Below are 17,460 nucleotides of genomic sequence, written 5' to 3' on the forward strand. Positions count from 1 at the left end.
TGTCCACATGATAAAACACAACGTAAACCTCTGACATGTAAAATCTCAATTAACTATGCCCCTTAACATAGTTCTTGAATTTTAGCTGAAATAATTTATTTCAATCTATATAATTGCTGGCCTCTAAAATCCTACCACACCACTATTGTAAAAGTTTGTATTAGTTACATTCATCTTACTGTCTATTTTAAAACCGCTACAGGAGATGTATAGAGAACAGCTTTGCCTTGGAGAAGTGATTTTAGCTGCTACACAAATTTCAGGCTAGATCAAACACAGTTATGAAACAAAGTTAAAAGTTGGATAAGGGAACCTATCTAAGAAAACATACAAGAAGAAAAAATACATATAGGTAAATTAATGTTATTGGTAAAATCCTATATCAAAATGCATAAATTATCCAGAAAATACAAGAGCCTTTCAGAACAATACATGAAGATCCAGAAGTATGAAGAGATGACAAGAAGTTTTATTGTTTGATTTTTTTCAAAGCTTTTAAATTTTATACTTAAAACCTACTTTCAAGGCTGCAAATTTTTTTTCCCTAAAAGATCACCAAAATGTACATGATGTCCAAAGAAATAAGACTTGAGAGATAAGGATCAGAAGTTTATTCTTCAAGTATAGTAAACTCAGGTTCTCTTACTACCAACTCCATCCTAACGAGATGTCAAGGCGTTTTATTCTACATCAATCCAATAATGTGACTTTTGCTCTAAAAGAACTTCTATTAAAGTAAAGCACAGAGAAAAATCCACTCCAGAAAAAATTTCAGTTCACTGTAAGAATGCCTTTTGGTAGTTTTGGAGTCCTTTTTGGGGGAGGGGGAGGCAGATAATTGTTTTCCATTCCCATCTTGGGAGCTTTCTGGTTAAGGTCAACTAGAATGATTAAACTGATTTATATGAACCAGTATAAATTTCTAATGAAATAACCTCCCTCAGCACCCTAGGTGGAAATGTTATATGCTTGTGACTAAAATATGTACCCTTTATACTAAACAACTATATTATCATGTTTAATGCACTGAACATCAAAGTTTCAAGCTTAGCTTCATGTATTATAATTAGTCCTTTCAGGTACTGATGAGCTACACTCACACTTTGTAAAGGATTAGTCATGCCAAGATAGTCTATTTTCTACAACATTCTTTCACAGGTTGTAGCTGAGTCTTCATAATTGAATAGTATTAAGAACATAAAACTGTCCTTTAATTAAGATTTTCCCTAATACAGAAAATAGAAAGAAAATGGAAATGTCAAAAATACATAACTTTACAAATAAACTAAAGATGGAAACTTAGAAAGGTTTATTTTCACAAACTGAATAAAGAACATATTAATTTCATGTATTATGTAATTGTGCATGGGATCTGTAGCTTATCCAATATAAGTAGAGGTATGTGATCCAAACAACACTAAGAAAAAGTAAAATATCTAGAAATTTCAAATATTTAAGGGAATAGACATACATATTGAAAATCTGGAAAGGTTTTTATGCATTTCAGCCCAAACATAACTACCTATCATGTGAAAGTTTATTAAGCCTCCAAGTACTACATATGGCTGTACTCTATCCTGGATAAACTTAATACATCTGATACTACAAAGGTCAACCAAAGACATGTGTCATTCTTCAAAGAAAATTCTATAAAGGCAGCCTGAAAATAATAGTGTTAGAGCAAAAGTATTCAGTATATCTACTTCACTTTTAGTAAGTATGATTAAGCTACTTTTTTAGCGTTAAGATTTATTTCCTTTCAAATTACATAGTGAAGAATATCTTCAGGCTTCCCTGGTGGCACACTGGTTAAGAATCCGCCTGCCAATGCAGGGGACATGGGTTTGATCCCTGGTCCAGGAGGATCCCACATGCCATGGAGCAACTAAGCCTGTGCACCACAACCACTGAGCCTGCACTCTAGAGCCCGTAAGCCACAACTACTGAAGCCCGTGCGCTTAGAGCCCGTGCTCTGCAACAAAAGAAGCCACCGCAATGAAAAACCCCCACTCGCTGCAACTAGAGAAAGTCCATGCACAGCAATGAAGACCCAACACAGTCAAAATAAAAACAAATAAATAAATAAATTTATTTTAAAAATAAGAATATCTTCTCTCTGGGACTTCCCTGGTGGTGCAGTGGTTAAGAATCCGCCTGCCAATGCAGGGAACATGGGTTCGAGCCCTGGTCTGGGAAGATCCCATATACCGCGGAGCAACTAAGCCCATGTGCCACAACTACTGAGCTTGTGCTCTACAGTCCACATGCCACAACTATTGAGCCCGCACACCTAGAGCCCATGCTCTGCAACAGGAGAAGCCACCGCAATGAGAAGCCCGTGCACCGCAACGAAGAGTAGCCCCCGCTCGCCGCAACTAGAGAAAGCCCGCACACAGCAACAAAGACCCAATGCAGCCAAAACAAAATAATAAAATAAAAATAAAAATAATTTTTTAAAAAGAATATCTTCTCTCACAATAGGGAAGGCTTTTAACTATTTTATGTAAAGAAAAGCTGAAAAACCAGACATTTATTTAAAAATCACAATAAAGTTTTGACAGAAGAGTTTCTCATGATGGATATGAATTTGCTGAAAATGTAAGAATTATAGAACTTTTTAAAGAATTTCAACCCAACAATGAAGCAGCTTCCTACATAAATTACACGAGAAGCATGAGTTAATGTATGGAAAGCAATCTAAAAAGTGTTAGCACAACAGGTTTACTTAAAGGCTTTATGGGTACTAAAAATGAAATCTGCATACTCAACGGTACATGAAAACAATTACAAAGCTGTTTATTATTTTTAATTAAGTGAAGGTGAAATCACTTACAATGCTTTTTGATAAGGATATTTTTCTAACACTTCAAATTATAGGTAATAACTTGTCTAAATTTTGATTTGTATATTTATATATGATTATATTTGCATATAATTGTATATACTAATTACATACAAATTTTGTATATAATTTTCTGATTTGCCAATTTAATGTATCATTGTTCACAGTTTTTATCATAGAGAGGTGGAAAACTGGAAGCAATCCTATCTACTGATCTTTTCTTTCCTGATACTTTCCATTGTTATCATGCTTAGAAAATTGTTTCTCACCAGAATAATTCACATTTAGCTGCTTTTAGTTTTGTATGTTTCTTAAACATTTTTATTCCACTTTAATTTTAATGTAAAAATGAAATGAGTATCTAGCTTTTATTTTTTTCTCCAAATTATTATCCCATTTCCCCAAGTCTTCCTTTTTACAAGAATACATAATGCCATCACATTCAAGGGCTCAAATCACAAAATATACGAGGGTCTATTTCTAGACTGTCTATTCTATTCCATATAAATGTCTAGCAAATATTACACCAGTATGACATCATTTCAATTTATGTAGCTTTATCAGTACATTTTAACAACTGGTAGGGCAAGCCCCACCTCATCACTCTTGATGGGCAAACCCAAATCCATCTGGGGTCTCAGTTCTCACAACTGTAAGATGGGTCTGTGCCTACCCTTACTTCAAAAGCTTACTATGAGGAATTCACTGAAATCACACACATGAGGACTCTTTGAAACTATAAAGAATCACATAGTTCTAAGTTGTCATCTATATCTGACTATAGTATTAATGAACTCTTCAAGGAACAAAAATAATTCTCAAGTAGAGTTTAAATTAAAATCAGTAAAACAGATCCATGGACTTTCCTGGTGGCACAGTGGTTAAGAATCCACCTGCCAATGCAGGGGACACGGGTTCGAGCCCTGGTCCAGGAAGATCCCACAGACCGCGGAGAAACTAAGCCCGTGTGCCACAATTACTGAGCCCTGTGCCACAACTACTGAAGCCCACGTGCCTAGAGCCTGAGCACTGCAACAAAGAGTAGCCCCTGCGTGCCACAACTAGAGAAAGCCCACACAGCAACGAATACCCAACACAGCCAAAAATAAATAACTTAATAAATAAAAAAAAAATAAAAAATAAAACAGATCCTTATCAGTTACGAATGAATACTTTTATGTCACACAAAATGTCTAATGGACTCAACATTGTTATAAACATTTTCTGGATAGAAAATGTTCCTTCTAGCTCATTTGAGTAAAAGAAAAACAAGTTAGTGCCCATTTGTAAATCAAAGAAAGAAAAAAGGGTGGTGAAGTGCTCCGTAAATTTGTTCAAGATTTGTTTCTTGGAGCTGTGGGAAAGGTTCAAAAGGCTAATTTCATGAATAAAGTCAATTTAATTTCTTTTCTTAACCCCTTTAATTGGATTCCACAAAGAAAAGATATTGATGGAACGTGAACACAAACCGTAGGATTATTTTTGTTCCCAAAATGCAGATACTGAACACATTGCCTGTCCTACTACAGAAGAATTCAGACAACAGAAAACACTCCCATTTAAGGAAGACTTAAATCAGAACTAAGTCATTTACTATGACAAAGTTAGCACCTAAAAGGTATTAGTACCACCCCCTAAAATAGCTCAAAGGGCCCTAGATATATGTATGGTACACAGAATCATATAATTTTTCACCTAGTAGCAAGGACATTACAGAATACTTTTTCTAATTCCCTTAATTAACAGTAGTAGAACTAAGGCTCAAAAGCTAGGTCCAAAAGCTCAGTTTTTTTAGATAAGTAGATTTTGAACTTACTTTCTTAGCAAATCACTGGTTTCCTGTTCACTGTCTTGTGTTGTATCCAAAGAAAAGGCATCTGAGAGTTCAGCTGAGTTGGATTCTTGTGCTTCTGCTGGAAGTGCCAGGGTTCCCAGGGAGCCACTGACAACAGCCCTCTCCCTTTGGACCCCTTCATCAGGATGGTCACCGGGATTTCGTAAGTCTTTCTCAGTTTTGTCATGTTCATCTTTGAAAGAAGACTGCTTGGCTTCACCAAGAGATGATTTTCCTGAGATATTGAATAAGTTACCAAGAAACTGAAAAAAGCTTTCTTTTGGCTGTTTATCGCTTTCTCCCATTTTGGCATCTGAAGTGGAACCGGAAAGGTCATTTGGCTTTCTGGAATCTTCCTGTGTTGGAAGAGTGATTAGCTTCTCAGCATGGCTCCTTTTGTCCTCACTTTGGGGAATCTTTGAAAACGAAATAGAGAATATTAAGCACCATCATTTAAAAAATGACATAGGCTAACTGATAACCTATTTACATGACACACTCTGTGCCAGACGCCAGGGATACATCTGTGAATAAGACAGATAGCTTCTGTTCCCTAGTAGTTTACAAGCTACTGAAGGGTACCGTTAGCGCAACTTTAACAAAGCTAGATAGTAAATGTCACAAAGGGGGGAGTACAGCCCACATGGGGACCCAGGAGTAACCAGTCCAGATTTGGTTGTGGAGAGAGCAGAGGTGGTAACTCAGGGGATGCTTCCTAAAGGAAGTGCCCTCTGAAGGAGACCTAAAAAGTGCCTATGTGATGCTTGTGCATCTCCCTCACGCTCTGTTCTCTGCTCCCTGCTTCTCCCCGTCTCTCTGCATCTAGAGAGGTGTCAGCTTCTAAGGAGTTTAAAAGGACTGGAGGTAGGAGTGTAAAATGAGAGAGCAAAAAGTAAGTATGGAGAGATAAGTAAAAGGACAGATCACGGCAGACCTCAGAGGTGTTTAAATTTAGCCTTTATTATTACAGAGCTAATGGACAGGATTTTCACACACTCGGTATATCAGACAACAACTAAATAGACTTCATCACTTCAGCACTGTGTTAACCTCTGAAGCTGCCACATGGTGGAAAACTGTTCCTCAGGAAGATGAGGAAAGACAGCAACATGGTGTATCCATTTAGAGGAAAAGCCCGCTACAAACTCTTCAAGGTAAAACACAAAGCCCTGATATGTGCATTAATGCAAACGGTGGGCAGCACTGGGAATTCCTGCAGACGTTAAACGCTTTCGGGGGTGCATCTTACCTGCTCATAATTAACCTACTAGTGAAGCAAGCTCCCATTCATGCATACTCTGTGTGAGGAAACCGAGCTGCTCCATCAGAGCGTGTGCTGGCATTCCAGGGCACACTCCTCCCTAAAGCTGCCTTAGCTTCGGGCCAAGGGGCCGGCTCAGCCTGCCTTCCCCACATGCTCACTCACCTACTTGTAAAAGGAATGCGGTCTGATAGTATCTGTCAGATGTCACACTCACTAGTCCTTACAAAAGGAAAGCTCAAGTGTGAGTCAGAAAAATATCAGGACACCGAGGTGAGAGCACCTTAGGCCACTGTAGGTTCACAGGAAGTTTTGTAAGAAGCTGATCTTCAAGAACATCCTAAGTATAATGTCATTTGTTCACCTCCCTTCCCTGTTTTAATCCGAATTCAAAACAGTTTAAAGGACTGTTCCACTAACCACTAATAATATTTAGCATATGGATGGTTGAGAAAATGTTTAGAACCCATTAGCCCAGGAAATTAATTTCAAGCGAGCAATATTTTTTGTTTGTTCCCACCTTAGAAGTCAGGGATATTTTTGAGTAAACACACAGCATAGCATTTTTCTGGGTGTTACGTCCTTAATATAACTTGTGAGTCTCTACATTTAGAGTAGCACCAGCCTTCCAGAGTCACTCAAAGTCTCACCTTTTACTGGTTTCAACGGCAACTCAATCCCACGTGCCTCCACTTCATCCACCCATCCTCCTGCTCTTTATGGGGTCTGCCCTATAAATTAACTGCGCCTTCTCCTCGCGTTGACAGCATAGATAGCCTCTCGGTACAGCAGTAGAAAATATGCTAGTTGACATTTTGAAAGTGATCATGTGTATGAAAGACATATATTTTTTGCCTTTAACTACTCCATTTAATTTGTTGTAATGGCCACCCACAATACTTCTTCCTGCTTCAAAATGAACTAAGACTGCAACACGAAGAGAACAGTGATTTGTTTTCTGCAACAAGTATGATCGCTCATCCTGGGAGGCTACCCGAGGAACGTGAACTATAGGCTACTCACTAAAATAATACAAATATTCCTAAAATGCTTTAGAGATTCACAAAGGAGTTCTATAAAATTGGGACAATGGTTTTTAAAAAAGGAAAACTTAGAGAACACGGAAATTACATTTTTTGACATCCATAAAATCTCAAGACAAATAATTTGTCAAAAATACTATTTCTCTCTCTGTCTCAATTATTTTTACTTGACAATTCCTTTCAAAATATAATGGACTGCTGGGCTTCCCTGGTGGCACAGTGGTTGGGAGTCCGCCTGCCGATGCAGGGAGTGTGGGTTCGTGCCCCGGTCCGGGGGGATCCCGCGCGCCGCGGAGCGGCTGGGCCCGTGAGCCATGGCCGCTGAGCCTGCGCGTCCGGAGCCTGTGCTCCGCGAGGGGAGGGGCCACAGCAGTGAGAAGCCCGCGTACCGCAAAAAAAAAAAAAAACAAAAACAAAAAAAAGAAAAAAAGTTAAAAAAAATATAATGGACTGCTGTCTCAACAAGGAAAATACATTATGCTAAACTAGTAAAAGCCTTCCCATTTAACGTTTTTAGAGTGATATATATAAAATTTTTAAAAATCACTTGTTTCTCCTTCCCCTCAATTATCACTTCTTTGCTATTCCAGAATCCCTGTATCTTAAATGTACTTCAGAGCATTTTAATGTCTTAGTTGCTTAAATTTTGCCTACTAATCTTGTGAGAAATTTGTATCAGTAATTAAAATACCTTCAACAACACCACCAAAAAACTATTTAAATTTAAGAGACAAAAGTTAGCACGAAAGAGCACTGCTATTCAAAGTTAACACAACAAACCCAGTATTTATATAACTACATCTTAAAATTTGATATAAAATAGCTGCTCTTTGCCCTCAGCCTAGACAACAATGAAGTTCAGCCTGCCACAAGCTAGGGCCAATGTCACCTGCCAATAGGACTGTTTACCACTGTTCCAACGAGTACTAGAATGAAAGCACTCAGGATTCAAACAAACGTTAACAAAACATCGATTCCAGTTGCCCTCAAAGACGTTGGTATCCCGAATATAACATATAAAGGCTATATATATCTTGGTAAGGTAAAAAGGCTATATATATATATATATATATCTTCATTATATATATATATATATATATATATATAATGAAGGCATATGTATCTTGGGAATTTAATTTTTTTCCCTTCATACTCAATATGTTGTAACACAGTGTCCTTAGGTCCAAATTCATACGTCTATCTATCTATTCTCTTTGCTATGTGCCCAATACAGGGAAACACAGGAAAGCATTAAGTACAATGATTAATAAGACTCAGCTGTGGCTTCAAGGAACTTACAGTCTAGCAAGATACTCATCATTATATCACTGTGTGGGGCATGGGAGAGATATGTACACAATGGAAGACAAAATTAATTTGGCTGGGGATGGGGAGAATCCACTACACAGAGGAGGTGCTCTTTGAGCTTGCTCCTGAAGGGCGAGAAGAGCATTCAAGACATAAGGTAGCGCCTGGGTCGAGCACACAGAAGTGTGAGGTACGTTTATTATGGCAGGGCCGTGGGTGAAGAAGACCGGGGCCCAGAGGATAGAGAATGAAGTCGATAAGATGACCAATTAGTGGAGGGTGAGAGAGAACAAAATCACAGATGATTACGTTTTCTAAATTGGGAAACTATCTAAGTAGTTAAGACAAAAATGGATATGGGAAACAGAAGGAAAGGTGAGATTAGAGCCTTTGTGGGGTTTGGGGGAGGTGAGGCAACAAACTAGATGTCAAACGTGTAGAATGTGTGGTCCCCTGGTGAAGCAGTCGGAGCACAGTTAAGAACACAATTTGGCGATACACAGTGTGTTCAGGGGAAGGGGGAACAACAAAACAGCCTTGGGGGAAAAAGATGAAAAGGCAGGCACAAAGCAGGAAAAAAACCAGTCAAAGAGATGGGGCAGGCCAAAACCGGGACAGCCATCCCACCAGAATGCTGGTCTCCAAAGGCAAACGACGAAGGATATTTCCAAAAGCAAAGGGGAGCAAATGCCAAACGCCACTGTAAGGTCAAGAAAGATGAGGACTGTCCTCCTCACTGTTCTTCAAAAACATGAGGCCCACTCATCCCTCGGGAATTGTGCATTCACTCTTCTCTCTGCCTAGAATGTTCTTCCCCCACAGAGCTATATGACTCACACCCGCTCACCACCTTCAAACCCTTATTAACTGTCATCTCCATCTGAAGTTTCCCCAGTCACTCTATCTAAAATAGTAAACTCCTCCACTCTGCAACGGCCTGTATCCCTTCTCTGCCTTGTTTTTCTCCTTTGTACTTGCTAGTATCAAACACACACATCTCACACACACACACATATTATTTAATATGTTTCTGCCTCTAGAAAGTAAAAGCCACAAGTGCAGGGTTTTTTGTCTGTTTTATTCATTGCTGTTATCTCTAGCACCTTGAAATGTGCCTGACAATAAGGGGTGCTTAAATACTTGTTGGACTAATAAACGAAGGAATGAAGACCATAGAAAAGCCCTAGGAATGCAGGAGAAATAGTCATAACAGCTCAGGAATTTGTGAGTACAGCCCCAAATGCAAGGTGTTAAACAGTGAACACAGAGCAAAGAAATAGGAACACTCGGTAAATAATTCAATAGAAGGCAACACTTTTGAGAGATTTTTTTTTTTTACCTAGAGAAAAGGTAAAAAGGTGACAGTTTAAGGTCCAACACACAAGAAATGACTTTTTGTTCCTGTTTTGTGGCTCAGCTCTACACCTGGTGGGAAGGGAGTAACTGCTGTACAACAGAAGGATGACGGATTTGAGAAAGAAAAGCAGAAGGTGATGAGATGAAGAGACCAGTACAGTCTCTAATACTTCTAATAAAGGGGAAGCACAAGCCTTGGAGCAGAGTAGGGGCACTTCCTCTTCCAGCTACAGTGATAAGGAAGTGGCTAAAGCCTGAGCAATTTTGTAAGGGGGAGAAGACTATGAGCCAGGTCCAACAAGTGGCTCTGACCTCAGTAAAGTGAGAGGAGAGACGCTTAGCTGACCAAGGGACACAGAGGTGGAGCTGGGATCTGAGCTCCCAAAATAGAGAAGACTTGGAAGAGCGTTTGGGGGAATGCAGCAATAGGCTGAGACCAGGTGTACCAAGGAACAGTCGGGGTCAATGCAAATTTTAAGGTATTCATTCTTATATAAATGATGAACAGCGAGATACTACTGCATTGATCCAACAGTGAAAAAAAATATACCAAGAGCCCTGCTTTCACAGAGCCTACATTCTAGGGATGTGAGAACTTATTTTCAGGTCTAATTGGCATTAGTTTGTCACCTCCTTCATCAGCCTCTGACAGGTGGCCGGTGCTGTCCCAACATGGTGACTGGCACAGGGAACAAGGTCAAGAAGGCCAAGGGGTAGAGAGTGTCACCAAACGAAGAGTCTGTTGAGTGAGAAATAGTGAAGAGCCAGATGGCCCTTCCTTTAGTGTCTCAAGCACCTGGCTTGGTCATCCCTCCCACCACCCGTCAGGCTCTGCCTTCACTGTACACAGCAGGGATAAGCCTTACAACACCCTGACCTGTGTTAGCATCCTCAACTCCGATGACCTCCACTTCTGCTGGACCTCACTGTTTGGCAACCCCTGACCCTTGTCTTTACCCATCATCACCCAGCCTGTGGATCTCAATCTCGGGCATTCCCAAGTGTTCACACCCTGTCATCTTTCCAGGTCTCTTAACCCGCTGTCCCAGGTGCACCCACCACACCAGTCCTCCTACCTCATCACAGCTTCTGGCCTCTCTCACCCTGTCCCTTTCAGCTCCCACAAATTTTCGTATCTTTTCTATCCAGCCATCAAATATGGCTAACACCCCTCTTTTGTTTGTTCTCTGGTCATCCCCACCCGGAAAGATTCCAGTTTTATCTTTTCCACATAAGTGAATGCATCTTGCTTTCAAAATCCACAGGGATTTTGCACAACTATGCAGATGTAGGCTGCCAATAATTCACGATTTACAGCCTCTGCTGGAAATCGGTCTGCAACCGTCCCCATTTTCCACAGCAGCTATTTCAAGCCTTTGCCACACCCCCTCCACCATCCCATCCGGCGCCCAGCAGAGGCACCTACCTTCTACTTCATGGAGATGCTCTCCTACGGTCCTGCCTCCACCCCTCTTCTACCTGCCTCACAGCACATCTGTCCCACTTCCTTCACTCACCCTCACCATAAAGGGATGAAGGACTCCTCCTCTAAGGATCCACCAGGGCACCACTTCATAATGCTTGATGTCTCCTAAGGAAGCCCACTTCCTCGCCCGCCCCTTCTGCGAGCCCACCATTCAAAAGTCTAAGTCCAGGGACAGGCTCCTCCTCTGCCTTCACTACCAACCTCCTTCAAAGGAGTCACCAACCCTCACCATCTTCTTTCCCTTTCCTCCCAGTGACCCCTTGAGCCCCTGCAATTTGGCTTCTGCCCCAGTTGTGCTCTGACCACAATCTCTCAGAGACACTGTCCTACTTGCTAATTCAATGTACTTTCTTTCTGTCCTGGTCTCATATGATGTGTCTACAGGAGGTGAGACTGAATCTGATCCTGAAAACCAATCTTCCTTGGCTTCCACGACAGCACCCTGAGGTTTCCCTTCTTCCTCTCTTAACGCTCTCTCCATCTCGTTCAAGTTCACATCCTTCTAGCCATTCCCTACATGTCACGTTTCTGCAACTTCCAGCCCGGGGCGCTACTTTACCTTCATGATTTTCTTATGAGGTCTCATGTCTCACAGATTCATCAGATGATTGCCAGATTTGTATTCTCAACTCAGACTGTATATCCAATGATCAACCCGACATCCATACCCACCTGGATGCTTCACTGGCACCTCAAACTCAATACACCCAAAACTGAACTGAACCATGCTGCGTCTCCATTCTTCCATTTTCTGTCAACTGTAACATTCCCACTTGTTCAAAAGTCAGATGAAACATCAGGACACCATGACCTCTCCCCTAGAATACTGCCAGCAGTGAATGACTTGTTTCCTTGCTTTCCATTCCTAAAGTTCCCCAGTCTGCTCTCCAGACAAAAGCTACAGCAATCTTTTAGATTTCAAATCTAATCATCCTTAAAGGCCTCCACTGGCTGTGCACCCTTGTCAGGATAAAATCCAAACTCCCTAGCATGGCACTTAAGGTCTTGGTGGATCGAGTTCCTCTTTGATTCAATCTCTTGTCACTCGCAATGCTTACAGTGACTCATGTCACCATATGTGGCCTCAGGCATCATGGGAGCCTATTTTCTTCCCTCTCCCCTCTTGCTTCCTCTTTCTCTTACTACAGGTGTGTCTTTGCACAAAGCTATTACCACTGCTGAGACCATTTATCCCTTGCCCTCTTTGCCTGGGAAATTCCTACTACAACTCAAAAGTTTTTCAGAATGGAAATTGCCTACATATATGCATGCGTGCGTGCGTGCGTGTGTGTGTTCGTCCAATAAACTCTAACATCCTATTTTTCCTTGTCACCACAAGGTTAGGGCAAACAACTTTATGCTTTCATCATGAGTAGGACTATTACCTAGATTACTTACAGTTACCAAAATCTGGCATTCATAAACTAAACCCAGCTGCTTACTAGACAATTCTAGTAAGTTTTCTCCTAAGGTATCTGGCCACAACACATTACCTGGCAGAATCATTCCCTGATATCAAGATTGGGTAACTGGTGGCGCCTTTCAGCAGGACAGGGAATACAGGAACAGAAGGAAATTAGGATAAAATACACTGAATTCAACTTTGAGTAAGTCAGATCTCATACTCAGTGACCTTCACAGGAAAGGTCCATCAGAGAATTGGCTCCATCACCCTGAAGCTCAGGAGAACACATTGGGCTGGAGGGACAGATGTGATTTTTGTCATTGGCTAAGATGTAGGTAAACTCAAATCAACCAGGGCAGGTGTGTAAGGTGAGAAGAGAAAAGAACAAGATGACATAACGTAGGGGAAAAGCCATTCCTTCTTGTTATGGTATAAACACTTCTCCAACGAAAACATTGGGCCAGAATAATAAATGTTTTTAAATCTATGAGAGCCTTTTGGAGCTCTCAAATCAGTATCTGGCACCTGTGGAGGCAAATTCACTCACAAAAAATCTAGAGTATGTACATGACCCTTCATCCCCAGTTTCCATTTTCATAAGGTACGCCACCACACCACAAAGTAGGACTATTCCAGGTCTATGAGACGTTGGAGCCGCTGCAAATCAAACCAGATACCATGCAATACATTCAACATCCAAGAACTCTGAGATATCAAGGCCCCAGAGCAGCACCAGCCATATCAACAGGCTTAAGCCCTGGCAGCCCCTTTGGTCATGTGAATGGTGCAGTAACATGCAGTGCAATCTCCAGGCACCTTGACAGCACCCAGTCTTTATAGAAGCAATCAAGGGTAAGAGTTTTTGAGTTCTAGCTAAAGTTCAGTGTGCATACATACATTCATGTATGCCTTTTCAAATGTTACAGAGAATCAATGTTTCTAATAGCTGATTTCCATACTATTCACCCAGAAAAAGTCAGCACCATTCTTAAGCAAAAGAATTAGATTCTAAGTTGTCGTCAGACTGCATATGGCAAGAAGACAGCTCTTTTCCTCAGTACCTAAATTGTGTTGGGTATCGTGCAGTGCAGCACATGTTATCTCAGTTAATTCTAAAACACTTCTATAAAATAAGGACTGACACCTCCCACTACAGAGCAGCAAACCAAAGTTCAGAGAGGTTGAGTAAATTTCCCAAGGTTAGAAAGCTACCACACGGAGACCTGGGATTTAAGCCCAGATACGTCTGATTCCAAGGACTGTGTTCTTTCCGTCACTGCACGTGTAATTTTAAAACTGTTCCAAGGAGGTGCCATGGCTGGCAGAGGAAGGGAGTGGTGGCTGACTCTGAGGCTCCAGGCTACTCATTCCCATCATCAACAGGGGAGTGTTGCCTGAATCTGTTTACATAGGGGGTTCCAAGTCCAACTACAGTTGAAATTTTTAAAAAGAGAGTTCCCGAGTTTGAAAAAGAAAAATTTTTAAATCTAGATTTTTTTTTTTTTTTTTTGCAGTACGCGGGCCTCTCACTGCTGTGGCCTCTCCCGTTGCAGAGCACAGGCTCCGGACGCTCAGGCTCAGTGGCCATGGCTCATGGGCCCAGCTGCTCCGCGGCATGTGGGATCTTCCCGGACCGGGGCACGAACCCGTGTCCACTGCATCGGCGGCAGACTCTCAACCACTGCGCCACCAGGGAAGCCCTAAATCTAGATTTTAAATTCATGTCATATTGCTATCTGTATCACTGAGAAAAAAAGGACAGCAAGCATGCATTAAGGCTATAATTTATTTTTAAAAATCAGTTCAGTAATTAAATTTCTCCTAACCATGCAAACATTTAATATATTTAAATTTGATTACCATTTCACCTCTGGCCAAAAAAAAGAGTTGAAAAAGACCAATAAGGAAAGAAGAGTTACACAAATCAAAATATAAACAAATGCATAATTTAATATATTCATCTCACTAATTCATCTTACCCTCAATATAGGCATTGATACAAAGAACAATTTGTGACTTTTTATTCAGTGAGATACTCTTGAGCTACAATTCTTCCATTTTTACATATCAGTGAACAGTGGCAACAATAAAAAAAAGCATGGTTGTTTTTAGTAAATTATTTATGATAATATTAAAAATAAGGGTTATGAATTATTAACAACTAACAGTAATAGGCACTAGATTGATACTCCTCGGTTGTCTCTAGAAACATCATAGGCATATAGCAACCAGATATCTCTTAAAAGATACGAGAACCTTCACCAAAGTTGTATGATCAGTTATGAGCCACAATTCTAAAATGGGGCAAGAGTTAAACTTTATATAAAGCAGATGCCAAGCTACTGAGAACAGGCCTAATAATCATCAAGTTATTTAGGCCTGGTTTGGAAAATCTATAACCTATGGTTCAGATTTAATTCATTTTATTTAGCTCATGACTCATTCTGAAAACAGACTTACTGCCACAGCTTTTTAAATTTTTAATAGGGTTTCTTTTTGGTAAATTAAGTTTATAAAGTATACCTTACAAATTAAGTTCACAAATGGGAAGCACTATGGTACAGAGCTGCATCTGAATTCTCCTGCCTCCTCTCAATAATAATATGAGTTTGTCAAGTGACAATCTCTCTGAGATTCACTTTCCTCAACTATTAAGAGATAAATATTCTGGGCTTCCCTGGTGGTGCAGTGGTTAAGAATCTGCCTGCCAATGCAGGGGACCCAGCTTCGAGCCCTGGTCCGGGAAGATCCCACATGCCGTGGAGCAACTAAGCCCATGCGCCACAACTACTGAGCCTGTGCTCTAGAGCCCATGCGCCACAACTGCTGAGCCTGCGAGCCACAACTACTGAAGCCCGTGCGCCTAGAGCCTGTGCTCTGCAACAAGAGAAGCCACCACAATGAGAAGCCCACACACTGCAACAAAGAGCAGCCCCCGCTCTCAGCAGCTAGAGAAAGCCCGCGTGCAGCAGCAAAGACCCAATGCAGTGAAAAATTAAATAAATGAATAGATAAATTTATAGAAAGAAAAAGAGATAAAAATTCTGATTAACACTGGAGATAAACCACACACACTGATTTCTTCTCTTGTACAAAACACTCTAAAATGACAGTAAAGGGTTTTTTTTTTTTAAGTTATAAATACAAGGAGAGGAAGAGAGTAGATATTAGCAAATAAGAGGTTTCAGAAACAGTTTAGAAGGCAAAAGCAGATGAAGGCATGGTAATTGACCAGAAGAAGCTTCCACCCAAGTGTCTGCAACAGGGAACTTTGGTCGTAAGGGGGAAACAATCTACAGACAGACTGTCAGCAGACCACCTGGAAAAGCTCAGGATCTGAAGATACTAGGTACTACTTAGGGCAATGTGAGACATGGGATTAAGAGCAGAGTTTGGTTGAAAATCTCCAAGTGGAGTACTTGACCCCCAGGGCTCTTCCTCCATCCCAAGCAGTTAAACGATCCTCCCTACCTCCCAACACCTCTATCTCCCAAACAAATTTATATAGAGAGAACATCTCTGAAAATATTGAGACTTTTGGGCAGACTGAATTTGCGGTATCAAAGGCCATCCATGTAGAAATGTCTGGAACTCTGACAATCAAGTCTAGAGCTCAAGAGGGATGTCGGGTAGAGAGCTGAGAGCCAAAAGATGAAGTAATAAGACTGGAAGATACTACTTTGAAAGACTGATGTTGAGGAGGGTTGAGGACTTTTGAGAAACATCTACATGAAAAGTAATTTAGCCAGAAGAGAATCAGTGAAGGAAACAGAAGGGAATGGCCAGAGGCAGGAATTGAAACAAGAATGTACAATATCATAAGTGCAAATATAAAAAAGAAACTTTCTGGATAGGAGACAAGACTTGGAAAATCAGGTGTCTCAACTGGTTAAATAAGAACTAAGAAAAGGCCACTGATGGTTAGCAAGAGGTCAGGGTTTCATGGAATGACTCTCACTCATTTAACAGCTATGACAATGTATGGCAGGCACAGTACTGGTTTTCCCATGTCTAAGGGAACCAGGAGGGAGACCGGAGTCAGATTAGAAAGCATTAAGAATTAAACAGTGATTATGACAAACTTTTATAAGAAATCTTTGAGTTAAAGGTAGCAAGTAAAATGAAATGATAGCCTGAAAGGAATCCAGATCTGTGAAAGTTAAAAAAAAAATATATATATATATATACATATATATATATATATATTTTTTTTTGCGGTACGCGGGCCTCTCACTGTTGTGGCCTCTCCCGTTGCGGAACACAGGCTCCGGACGCGCAGGCTCAGCGGCCATGGCTCACGGGCCCAGCCGCTCCGCGGCATGTGGGATCTTCCCGGACCGGGGCACGAACCTGTGTCCCCTGCATCGGCAGGCGGACTCTCAACCACTGCGCCACCAGGGAAGCCCAAAAATATATTTTTTAAAATTTTATATATTTAGAGAGAAATAGAGGAAGCCAGTGAAGATGGAGAAATGGATGCAGTGCAAGGCAAAGTCCAAAAGAAGGTGGGAAATTAGAGACCAGTACCACTAGCAGGGGGATTTAGGGAGTTTAGCCTTGGAAGGCAGGAAGGGATGAATAGTCCTCTGAAACAGGCAGAAGGGAGCAGGGCATTACGCCATGCCTTCCCTCTCTCTTAAATAACAGTAGACATGAGCACAGCAAGAGTCTAAGGCTGCAAGACAAGAATCTACATTCCCTATAGAGAAATAAACATAGAATATGGACTAAATATCTGGAATTTTGCCAGCTAGATACAAAAACTGATTAATACAGAAGAAATATATATTTCAGTGGAACGGTAGATGCACATGTGAGAAATAGATTCCAATGTTAACAAAACAGCAAAATTTGTATAGTGTGTAAGTGATATTTAAAGAACTAAGAATCTAATTATGTCCAAAGATAATATAAAGCTTCTACAG

General features: G+C 40.8%; 1 protein-coding gene across 1 annotated transcript in view; it reads right to left on the reverse strand.

Annotated features, from left to right (window-relative positions):
• CRYBG3 (crystallin beta-gamma domain containing 3) overlaps nucleotides 1-17,460 on the reverse strand; it is a 114,402-nt gene that overhangs the window by 77,633 nt on the left and 19,309 nt on the right. The window contains exon 3 of the mRNA XM_079704941.1: nucleotides 4,659-5,092. Within this exon, the coding sequence (XP_079561067.1) occupies nucleotides 4,659-5,092 (434 nt within the window). The remainder of the gene's footprint in view (nucleotides 1-4,658; nucleotides 5,093-17,460) is intronic.

The sequence above is a fragment of the Hyperoodon ampullatus genome (genome assembly GCF_949752795.1).
Source record: "Hyperoodon ampullatus genome assembly, chromosome: 5".
NCBI lineage: Eukaryota > Metazoa > Chordata > Mammalia > Artiodactyla > Ziphiidae > Hyperoodon > Hyperoodon ampullatus.